This window comes from Ursus maritimus, unplaced genomic scaffold (assembly GCF_017311325.1).
Source record: "Ursus maritimus isolate PB19 unplaced genomic scaffold, ASM1731132v1 scaffold_3, whole genome shotgun sequence".
In the NCBI taxonomy this organism is placed as follows: Eukaryota; Metazoa; Chordata; class Mammalia; order Carnivora; family Ursidae; genus Ursus; species Ursus maritimus.
The window spans coordinates 67,825,744-67,837,867 of record NW_024425563.1 but is presented as its reverse complement, the minus strand read 5'-3'; the positions used below and the strand labels follow the sequence as shown (position 1 = coordinate 67,837,867).

Below are 12,124 nucleotides of genomic sequence, written 5' to 3'. Positions count from 1 at the left end.
TGGTCATGTTAATGATTGTGCTCATTTTGCTAATTTAAAATGTAAAAATTAGGGGCGCCTGGGTAGCTCAGTCGTTAAGCATCTGCCTTCAGCTCAGGGCATGATCCCAGGGTCCTGGGATCGAGCCCTGCATCAGTCTCCCTGCTCTGCTGGGAGCCTTCTTCCTCTCCCACTCCCCCTGATTGTGTTCCCTTTCTTGCTGGCTGTCTCTCTCTGTCAAATAAATAAATAAAATCTTTAAAAAATAAAATAAAATGTAAAAATTTTTTAAAAAAGTAAAAAGTGTATATGACTCTAGAGAGTTTTATGTGCCTATTTAGGAGTTTTGCCAATGTGCTAAACAGTGTATGATAGATACTTCTACGTTCCCCTTCCAGTTTTCTCCATGAAATATAAATTAGCTAATTTTACTGCAAGTTATCATCCATACAGGTAATCAAAGACCAGACCAAAGCAATTGTCGCAGAAAACTACAACTATGAATATAAGGCAATGGAAGGTGTTTTTGTTTTCGAGGAACAGAGAGTAGCTTTGTCTTAAAAAGTCTGGTTCTTCCAGAATGTGAAAGATGATTGTGTGAGACAAACACTTAATAGATATAGAAAGTTATAGTTGGACAGAAAAAAACAAACTGTATTTCTCTCAAACTGCAAGCAATGAGTCTGAAAAAAAATAAAATGTATTCAAGTTTTGACAAAGTGCACTCAGTTTTGGTGGATTTATTTGTAAGATAATTTAAAAAGTAGAGCAGGGAGCTCATGAATCCCTTATTGCCATATAATGTTAATGCAAAACCAGAATCTGCTTTTCTATATATTAAAATGACAGTTTATCTTGAACTATTTGACCTTCTCTTAACAAGGAATAGTAAATAGTTACTCTTCCACATTCTCTGTGTTCTGTCTGTATGGCAGAAATTCCATATCCCATCAAAACAGTCTTCTGTATTTTATGCTTTGTCAAGCCCTTGATTATTAAGCAAAAAAAAAAGAAAAGAAAAAGTTCCTTATTTCTGAAAGATCTAAGATTCCTTTCAGTTGTGTTACTTTCTTGTCATTTAGAATATTGTACTATCACTTTTACTAATAGGTAGCCAATTTATTGTTTCTCAGGCACACCTGATCCTGTCATAATAGGAGAGCTAAAGTACTCTGATAACTCTTTTGATTTCGGTTTCCTGTGATCATATCCCAGATTCAGAAAAATTAAAATTTCAAGATTTTTCTTTACATGTAAAACTTCTTTAAAAATTTCCCATAAGGGCCCTGGAAGTTCATGAAGATATGTTCTTTTGCCTTATAAAAGAAGTGATGCCCCCAAATAGTTGTTTTCTTGACATGTTCTATATTCCTCAATTAGCTCAACACTATTGTAAGAACTAATCAAAAGAGTGGTCAAATTAAAGAGTAAGTTTCATAGATAAAATAATACTCATATACATGTTTCTGAGATTGTATGTAGAACGGAATGAATCCAAAGGCCCTGGAGATCTGCCAGCGCTCTCACTGTTCATAATACATTCTTACTCCTGGGAAAAATACTAATCATATTATTACAAAAAATTATGTCCTGTACTCAGTAGAAATTATATCCACTTCAATGTTGGCATTGTTCATTACCATGGTAAAATAACCATAATCACTTAGTCTTGTGATTCCTGTTATCTTCTGGTGCTTGTCAAAAGGCAAAGAGGTTAAAATTTGTATCTTCAACAAAGAAGGACAATCTCAGAATTTCACAGAAAGGACTGTACTGTGTTCTTTTAATTGTTGATATTTCAATAAATTGGCTCATGAGTTGCAACTCTAAAGCGTAAAGATAACACTGCCTGAACAATTGTCAGATACACGCGGGAACGGTTGGGATTTCCAAGACCTGTTCTACTTTAGAAGCAGATGATTTCACGAAAGCAGCCTGATGATCCAAGGTGTAGCAGAACAAGAAATAAATACATAAATGAATGAAATGAACTAAATTTAATCATAAATTAAAATTAATCAAATTATTAATCAAAATTAAATCATAAACCATTTGGTTTGGAATCCTGATGACAGTTATTTGTAGTTTATTTTCTGATACTTGTATGAAGAAGTCCTTTCTTTTACTTGATAACTTACCTCAAACTCTCTAACTCTCAACATCAAGTGAAATCCTTTAAAAATGACTTCTAAGGCTTAGTGCCTCCTTCAGAATTTAAAACCAATTACATGTACTGAGTTTCTATACCTTACGTGAAAAGAAAGTTACCTGCATAGGGTTAATAAGAAGCTATTTTCCTTTCACCAGGTATCAAATTCTTATAAAAAAGTATGTGTTACCCCAACAGAGAGTTTTACTGTCTTCAACTATGACACTGTCACACAAGGTCCTAACCTGAGAGTCATACTTGAACATAAGTGACATTTAATCAGTTACAAAAATTCCATCATTAAGAAGCAAGTGTACTTTATGTGTAAAAGCAAGAAACCGTAAACCAGGTACCACCCAAGAACACTGGTCTGGTACCTGTTCTATGGTTACAGCCTCACAGGTCATAAGCAGCATCACTCACTGGCTGGCCAGGAACTGCAGCGTATTTGGGACTTCAAGTAGAAAGGAGTTCTCTGGAATCTACAAGCAATGAAGATGAAATCCTGGTGAATAGATTTTCCTAATCTTGGGATAGGAAAAAAAAAAATGATTGAATCCTATATCCCTTAATGAAATTATTCAGCAGAATTTAGTTCTTTGCCCTGCAGAGTTGCTCAATACTGAATGCTCAAGGAGGCACATATGGTTAGTTAATACCTTTTGCTAAACTATGTAAACAAACATAATGAAACCAGACGTGTGTGTGTGTGTGTGTGTGTGTGTGTGAGAAAGAGAGAGAGAGAGAGAGGGACAGAGATAAAAAATAATCTCTAGAGATTATTTAGGATCAAAAGAGTGGATTGTTAAGCGAAATTATTTAAAACTTGGCAATAAAGCAAAAAGGTGGGTGGCAGACCTTTCGATAACATACTGCGGTACTGCTTAACAGATTAAATCAAGCATTATTTAATTATCAAAGGAATGTATCAGTGCTCGACTATTTTCTGTTAAACACCTGGTCTCTGTGACATATACCTTAAGTAGTAGATATTGACTGGTAGAGAGCAAATTGAAGAACAATTGCTTGTGAATTGACCAGTGACAATGAACTCTGAAAGAAGGATCTTGTATTGAGCATCTCCTAAGTGTCAAAAACCACACATTACTCATTTAGTCATAAAAACAACCTTGAGTGATAGGTATTATTATCTTCATTTTACAAGTAAGAAAATTGAAGTTCAACAGGCAAAATGATTTGCCACATTATTTAGCTAGTAAATGGTGAAGCCAGGCGTCAAACCCCGAACATTCTTTCAAAACCTACGCTCTTTTTACATTATTCTACCCCCGTAGTAAAAACTTTTTTTCTAACGACCACAAAGTTATACCTGCCACTTCTGCAAACCAAAAATGATATCTAAATGTCACCAAAAAGAAAAATATGCTAGTTAAAAAGGCAGAATTTCATGATGGGAAATGTAAGTATATGTTCTGTGTGCATAGAGTAAAAGATCTATGAGTCATCTCCGGCAACCCACTAAGTGTTTAGTTGAAGATTGCTCTTTATCATCTAGCTAGATGGCAATTAGAAGCGTGTGAGACAAAGTATCCCTTAGGAAAAACTGGCTCAAGAATAAATCATTTAAAGTGCTTTACAGACGTTACCTAATACATTTTCACACATCCCTGTGAGCTACACAGCCCCACACAAAAAGCGATTCTAATTTGTTTACAGACCTTCAAAAGTGATATAGTGTAAAGTGGAGGGCCAAGATGCTACTAACAACATTAGACTTACCTGAGGCCTAGGGCAGTTTCGGCCATTTCAGCTGAAACACCACTAAGTTAATTAACCTCTATTGTTTTCCTTAACCTGCTTAATGAAAATGTCAGTACCATTTGGGCCAGAAGGGCTGTGAAACCAGGCAGGTCGTTTAGAATTTTTTTCTCCCCTTCAAGCTGCTCCATTCTGATCTGATCAATGGTTAACATCCTTCACCTTAGAAACAGTGGGAGATATTCATATTCTCCTTCCCTAAGGGATGGGGTGCCTTTTAAAAAGCAGTGAACTGTGAATTTCCAGCTAATTTAAACAACTCTTCTACAGAAAGGAGAATTTGTCTTAGCCTTTGAGGAAGACCTAGGGCAAAATAATTGTTACACTACCATCCCTCCCCCCTTTTATCTTTAAAAACTGTTTACAAAAAAAATGTTGATTTCATCTAGAAAGAAAAAAAAAGTGTGCAACTTGGAATGGAGTGCGACATGCATTTTTCCTGTCCTAGAGAAAGGGTGTTGAGAGTGGTGGGTGCAGCAGAATTTCACACATGAAAATTTAGTATGTACTGTATGTTCTGGGTTTTAACTCTTAAACATACGTGAGTGTAAACAAGAAGATACTGAAAACAACGTTATGATAATCTTTCCCAAGCTTGTTGCTCCAGTCTCTCCATGTCAGTAAATGATCCCATCCCGGAAGCCACCAGTTGCTCAAGCCAGAAACAAAGTCAACTTGGTTCTCCCTCTTCATCACCCACATATCAGCAAGTGCTATTTCACGTCTAAAGTCTGTCTCCAATCTGTCCACTTTTTTCTCATTTCCTCTGATTTCACCTTTGCCCAAACCAGTAAAGTGAATGAGAATCCAAGGGTAGGTAGTGAAGAGCTTTCTCAGAAATACCGATATTTGGAAACACTTCAGTTGGAGCAGAAGGAAAGAAGATAGAAGCTGGAAAAGAGGGAGAAAGAGAATACAACTGGGATCTGCAGAGAATTTAGACAAAAAAACTCCCGAGACCTGAGTTCACTCTCACGCATTTCTCAATCTGAAGACAAGGACAGATGTGAACATAAGGTGCATTCACGATGTGTTTCTTATATTTAAGACTAATGATATCATGTATGAAACTTTTACCTTATACAACTTTCAAATGATTCCTGAGAAGATTTCTGTATAATTTTTTCAAGGTAAAATCTTCCAAATTAAAAAAAATGCAACTAAAAACATACAATAACTGAATAATACTTTAGAATTTCTTATTCTTTTTTGTATTAGTTTTTAAATACTTGAGTAAACACAAATTGGATATTTGGGTTTTGTTTTGGGTACACTCAACTTGATCAAAGACTCCAAAGGCCAATATTCAAATTCACTGTGATAAAAGCAAGTTTTAAATCTACCATAGGAAATTATTCACTTGTTCAGACAAGCCAAAATTCAGTTTGGAAAATATTTATCTATCACGTAGTCTCAAAAATTCTTAGAAGAAAAGTGTCTCAATTTTCTCCAGTGTTCTTCATTAAATGACCTTTAATTTGGATTTAAGAAACATTAATATTTATTAAGTTCAAGGCATATTCATATATTAAAAGATAATTTTTAGAAAAGGATATAGCATGACTTTCATACAGATATAAAATGAACATGTGTCAAAGCTTTTATTTAATTCATTAATTAATGAAGGAACCAGAAGATATTACAATTGGTTCAAAGGAGAATTAAAAGAACCACACATATATGGCATTAGGAGTGGCGAAATAAATTTGCTTAACAAATGTAAAACTTCAAAACTGCTCAATATCCACAGAGCAATAATCAACTGAATCCCAATGAGATACAATTTGCATTTCTACGGACAAAAATCATTTGCATTACTGTAAGTATTATATAACTTAGAGCAATGTAAAATAACTCAAAGACAATAAAAGATTCAGAGACTCGATAGAATCAGATAATCTGGACAATGCCTACTTTTCCGTTGAAGACAGCCACAATATCTTGGACCGTTTCCAAGTCTTTCACAAGTTTTCTCTACAAAATACAAAAAGTACTAACTCCCTTGCTCCAATGCATAAAATCTAGAAGGAGGGGAATGAAGAAGACAAAGATAAACATAATAACTGAATAGATTATAAAGCACAGTGGGATATATCCCACAAGACTGAGCTGATAATTTCCCAATACACACGATATGCACAAATAAAGAAGATATCTGTTCTGATTGGATGGTGCCTGTGCCGGTTGCATCCTTAAGCACAGACAGAAACAAAGTACTAGGAGAAATCAGAGAAAGGAAAGAGTTCTATTCCCATAAGGAGCCATGGGCTTACTTCATGGAAGACGCAAAATGGAGCAGGCTTTAAAGGAGAAAATTCTTCTGATTGTGGTAATCATTTCACAGACCGCATAGATCAAATCATCACATTGAACACTAGAAATATAAACAATTGTCTCTGTCAATCATACCTAAATAAAGCTGAAGTAGGGAAAAAAGACGACAGGTTTTAAACAAGTAGGATGTGAGGTGCAGGGGAAAAAATGTTTCAAAGGTTAGAGGAGGAGAAAAGTGATAGATATATAATGTTCCTGGCTTGTAGGTTAGCATGGTTGAAGGAAACGAGAGCTAAACAGAAGACATGGTGGTTTAGGCCAAACCACAGACAACCGTCAACATGACAAGAGGCTGGGAATTCTTTGTGTCCTGACAGGGAACCCCTAAAGTTTTTAAGCAGGGAAACGACAAGACCAAATATAAGCCTCAGACAAGTAATTCTAGCAGCAATTGGCAAAAAAAAAAAGAGACTGAAAAACTGAGATATTAGAAAAAGGAGTAGTAGGAACCTATTGCAATGGTCAGGTTGGAGCCTGAACCAGAGCATTCTAGGAAAAGGAAAGAGCTTTGAGGAAGCCAGATTAACAGGATATGGTAATTCACTAGGTAAGTGATTTGGGGTTTTTGACTGTGCATTCAGTATTAGTTAAAATTTGAGCACGCACCCCTCCAACTAATGCATTTTTATTTAGTTATAAAAATGTACTGCTCTACTAATAAATATAACACATGTAATTTGAAACATTCATACGTGCTCACAAACTTTTTTTGCTCTTAAAGAGAGTGGTTTAATTCCTGTTTGGATGCTTAATTTCTAAATGTCTTATTAATTTCCATGGCTTCGTATTAGTAGCATCTCACCTCCAAGCACCACAGATTTACAGCAAGATCTATGGTTTATAATGAGCAAATGTAAATTCTCATCTCAAACAATCTTGATAATTTCAAATTTTTTTCTGATTTCTTACAGATTTAAGTTGTCCATGTCTGTGTATGTCATGGATGATATATAACCTACATATATACCTGATATATCTATATGTGCATATATGACAAATAGGCATCCTTTTTTAAAAAACATGTAATGTAGTTGATGAAGAGCTTGTATTAGCAGAAGATTCCATTCTATACATTCTTGTTTGCTAGTGCTTTTATAATTAGAATAATTTTCAATTCCCATCCACCATAGGGATTTTTAAAGTCACCTTCTATTTTGTGCGTTTAAGTAAAAGTAGATAATATAATCTGTGAATCCATTTGCTAGGCTCATAGGCACAATATGCTTAAAGTCCACAAATAAGTGAGCCATTGTTGATCTCTTCACAAATGTGAATTCTCACACTTTCCTCAGGATTTTTTCCATGTGCACTTGACATGACTCTACACATAGACCAAGTTAGAGTACCAGGGAAGTACTTATATGAAATAGTAATAAAATCTTATTTTATTGTAGTTAGGAATATTGAAATAACTTTCTAGGCCCAAGATAAGCCATTCCTGCACAGGGGTGCCATATCAGCAAACCAAAACTTGTGTAAATGCCCCCACTTAACCAGAAATGCAGTGAGCCAATCTGCAAGTGCCAAGCTAGCTCTGGGCTGTATACTTATTTCCTTGTTTCTTCTCATCCCAAACAAAGTTGACTGTGTGACTCCAGCCAATTAGATATTGTCTCATTTTCCTCTTCCTTAGTTATTTTTTATCCTATAAAAATTCCTTGCCTTCCACCACATTTTGCAGTTCTGTGAAAGGAGCTATCCATTTCATGAGGTGTTAAGTGAAGTTTATTTTTATCACTTAAATTGTCTTTTTAAATCATTTTTAACAGGAATTCACTATAAATAGAAGTTTTAGTACATTGTTCTGACTATCCAATGGCTCATCTGTGATCACACACCCAACTGAAAACCCATACTTGAAATAAGGCAGAGGAGAAAGATGAGTCAAAGATTAGCAGGCATGACTTGAGGAACAGTGGTGTCAATAAACTAAATGGTAAACGTAATAGGATGAATGGGTTTGAAGGAAAATAAAACTGGTTTCCAACACATTGAGTCTGAAGTACCATGAGATACTCAATAAAGCTATCCCTGAGATATATGAATGAGGTCTGGAGCACATGAGAGAAATCTAAGTTGCATGCACAGATCCAGTGTGATAGTTGAAGCCAACTTGTAATGTAGGTTCCCCAAGAAGAAAAGTAAGCAAACAAGAAAACTCTGAAAAGTACTTACATACAAGGATTTAAAAAAGCAAGAGGATTCTTCTTGGAGATGCATGAGAAAGGAGAGAGACAGAAGGCTGTAGTATCATAGAAGTCAAAAAGAGAAGATTTTAAGAAAGCAAATATTCCAACAATGCTGCTCAGGGAAGAACGATAAAGCTGTGATAAAGACATTGGATTTGGTCATTTACGATGTGGTTGACATTTGAACAAGCGGTTTAAGTAATAGGAATTTTTCAAGGAAGTTTTCAAGTTCTTGAAAATCAATAAGTAGTAAAAAAATAACAGAAAGAGAAAGAAAGAAAGAGAAAAAAAGAAAGGAGGGGAAGGGAAAGGAAGGGAAGGGAAGGGAATCACAGATGGTTCTTTCAAGAAGTTCGATAGGGAGCAGAGAGATTGTGTAGCGAATTAGGAAAGGTGCTTTAAATAGGAAACTTTTGAGGCTGTATGTAGCACAAAGAGTGAAGAGGGATAAATTGAAGGTAGAAATAAAGAAGGGAAACTTATGAGACCACGTTCTTAGATACGGGTATACCAAGACACAGATAAAAGAGACAGCTTTGGGAAGAGGAACAAACAATTTTTCAAATCAGAAAAGAAGTATAGTTAATAATACTGTATTGGGTATTTCAAAGCTGCGAGAGAGTAGATCTTAAAAATTTTCATCACAAGAAAAAAATCTTTGTTAATTATGTGTGGTGACTAATGCTAACTAGAGTCATTGTGGTGACCATCTTGTAATACTTTATATATAAATGTCAAATCATTACATTGCACATCTGAGATTATATGTCAATTATGCATATAAATAACAAAAAATTAGATCAATATAAACTAATGAATGGATATAATGAAACAGAAACAGTTTATACCAGAAGATTCTCACCTCGAAATCGTGCTCCTCCTACTGTTCTGGCTGCTCCATTTCATCTCGTTTTCCTGTCCTCTTTATCCCCATGATCTTCTGTGGTAAAATGAGAAATAGATAGTTGGTTAGAAGAAGAGGGATAAATGTGGTAGTTGTTTCTGTTTTTGCTTTAATTTTTAAGTAATGCACGGTTCAAAGTGTTCCTATCAGATGGTTTCTCTTTTTATCAGATTATTAAGGGGTGAGGTAACTTGCAGAGCATTAGTAAACATTCTGGATGGTTCAGGGGTAGGCAAATGAACATGGAGCCATTATCTAGTTTTTAACATCACCAGATTTGAGCTTTGAAAAGTTCAGTCTGGTTAGAAGTATGGCAGAGAAGCAGTAAGATTGGATTTTTGAGCCGGAATTGAGGAAGATGAGTTAAAAAAATAGGAAATTCAGGCAAGAAATCATGCCTTAACCAAGGCAACCGCAAGAGGATAGAGCGGAGGCAGCATATTTGAGAGTTATTTAGAAGGGAGAATGGGAGTGGAGCCAGTGGAGACCCCAAAGTCAACTACTCTTTCTAGATACTTGTCAGAGAAGAAAAGAGAGATGGAGAAGTAAACACACAGAAACAGAGAGTCCATGGATGTATTTCACTAAAAAGAGAAACACTGGTGGAAGGGAAACAGGCAGGAGAGAGGGAGAGTTTAAAGAAGACACAGAGAGAGGATGACTGACATGGGGATGACTGATGGAGTCATCAACACCCCAGGAAAGGGGAATGGGAAGAGATTTAGAGCAGAGGAGAGGGATTATCTTTAAACTAGGGGGAAGGAAGAACGAAGTCCACAAGCTATTTACAATATTTCAGAAAGCCTTCTGGAAATTGCAATTAAATAAAATGTCAAGTTTCTTTACTTTTGGCAGGCATTAAATCAACCCTGCAGGCTAACACTGGTTATCACACGCTGATCAGAAATTCTAATTTGCTGTTGATGACATCATAGAAATTTCTAGGATGTTATTGGCGGACCATATGCTGTTAGCAGAGTTATTTATCTGGTTTTTACAATATCTGATTTAATTCCTCCAGCATGTGATCAGCCTTGGATTAGAAGAGTGACAGCCAAAATTAAGCGACCATTTCCAGGGAGCAGTGCCCAGTGTTTGTACACTTATTTAACTTTATTGCTTATTAGCATTACGTCCATGACAGTGATGTATGTGATTTCATTTAAGTGACAAAATCTTTCAAGATATGGGGTCCACGGATGAAAAAATATTAAAAAGAGTCCTTGGATGAAAAGAATTGGGATGACAAGATCTCGATAGTCCCTTCAAATCTAACATTCTATAATTTTAAGAGGGGCTCATAAACACAAGTTCAGGAACGGCTAAATGGGGAAGTTGTAAAGAATACTTGAAAACACCCCAACTAACCAGTGACTCACTTTAACCAAGGCAAGTAGATAGGAAAGCAATGTAAATAACCATTCCCATCTGAAGGGCGCACAGGAGAGACCAGAAAAAAAAAAAAAAAAAGTTGAGTGAGGGATAACAAGCGCTTAATAAAAGCAAAGGCATGCTTGCCTTATCGATAACCACAAAACAGTAACCAACTTTAGAGCAGGAATGATTGTCATGAGCACACTTTTTAATGTTTGGCGCATCCACCTAGCCGACCCTTACGTAACTACAAATGAAGAGTGAGGATCTTTTCCCCCCAACACCTAAGCTAGGCTCATTCTGTACCTTCTACTCTGTACTTCGGTGTACCTTCGCCCACTGGAATTGGGCAAACAGAGGATTTTTTTTTTTTTTAAGTTTCAAAAGAAACGGGCCAAGAAAGTGAGTTTAAGAGTTAAGACTGGTTTTCTTCGTAGTTTGGACGCTAGGGCTATCAGCAGTTTCAACACCTGACAAGCATCTAGGATTGGCCAGATTGACCAGATAGGTTGACCATAAGCCCCGGGGATATTACATCCAGCTGGGCAGGTTCAGGGAGGGGAGAAAGCTCGGAAAGGGTGTGTTGGGGAAGTGGGGTGGGGGGTAGAATAACATGTACTTTTCTTCGGAAACTGTAGTTCTGTTGCCCCAACCTGGGCTCAGGTAGTGGCCAGGAAGACAGGAAAAAGCCCCGGGGCTCGCTTTCGGGCTAGGTTGAACCCCTTGTCCCCTCTACTCACATCCTCATGTCCCTGCCGCTGCCGCCGCCCGCTGGCGCCCATGACCCGGTGACCCCGGAGAGCCGTCTGGGGCCCGTGACCCCGGAGCACTGGGCATCCAGACCCCCCTCGCAGGCGCAGCCGCTATTAAGGCAGGAGGCTAAAGGGGAGGAGGAGGAAGGGGAGGAGACAGGCGTCCAGGGCGCCTGGGGAACCGGCACTGCCGAGCAGGGGTGGCGAGGCTGGGGTAAAGCCGCCGAGGCGGCCGCGGCCGAGGAGGGGCAGGTGGAGGCCCGGGGCGCCGCGGCGGCGGGGTCAGGCTCCCCGGCGGGAGGCGCGGGTGGCGGCCGCGGGGGCTGGCGGCGGCTCCTCGCCTGGCTGCGGCGGCGGCAGCCCCAGTGCTGCCCCTGTGCGGCGCCCCTTCCCCGCTCCGCCGCGCACTGTTGTCATGGAGGAACCAAGATGGCGGCTCTGGCCTACAACCTGGGCAAGCGGGAGATCAACCACTACTTCAGCGTGAGGAGCGCCAAGGTGCTGGCGCTGGTGGCCGTGCTGCTCCTCGCAGCGTGCCACCTCGCCTCCCGCCGCTACCGAGGTGAGCGGGCCCTCCCCCTGCCTGGGCCGGCCGGGGGAGGAGGCGACGCGGCGGCTGGAGGCCGCCCCCCTCGCCCAACACACGCCCACGCTCACGCGTTCG

The 12,124-nt window shown here is 38.5% G+C and overlaps 1 protein-coding gene and 1 long non-coding RNA gene across 2 annotated transcripts in view; one reads left to right on the top strand and one right to left on the bottom strand.

Moving 5' to 3' along the window:
- LOC103658737 overlaps positions 1-11,522 on the bottom strand; it is a 53,733-nt gene extending 42,211 nt beyond the window's left edge. The window contains exons 1-3 of the long non-coding RNA XR_567266.2: positions 11,449-11,522; positions 9,293-9,370; positions 2,552-2,610 (exon numbers count right to left, since the gene is read on the bottom strand). This is a non-coding gene — a long non-coding RNA (uncharacterized LOC103658737). The remainder of the gene's footprint in view (positions 1-2,551; positions 2,611-9,292; positions 9,371-11,448) is intronic.
- A 280-nt stretch (positions 11,523-11,802) lies between these two features.
- Positions 11,803-12,124, top strand: part of CASD1 (CAS1 domain containing 1) — a 48,564-nt gene continuing 48,242 nt past the window's right edge. Inside the window, exon 1 of the mRNA XM_040644264.1 lies at positions 11,803-12,022. Coding sequence (XP_040500198.1) covers positions 11,890-12,022 — 133 coding nt within the window. The 5' untranslated portion in view covers positions 11,803-11,889. The remainder of the gene's footprint in view (positions 12,023-12,124) is intronic.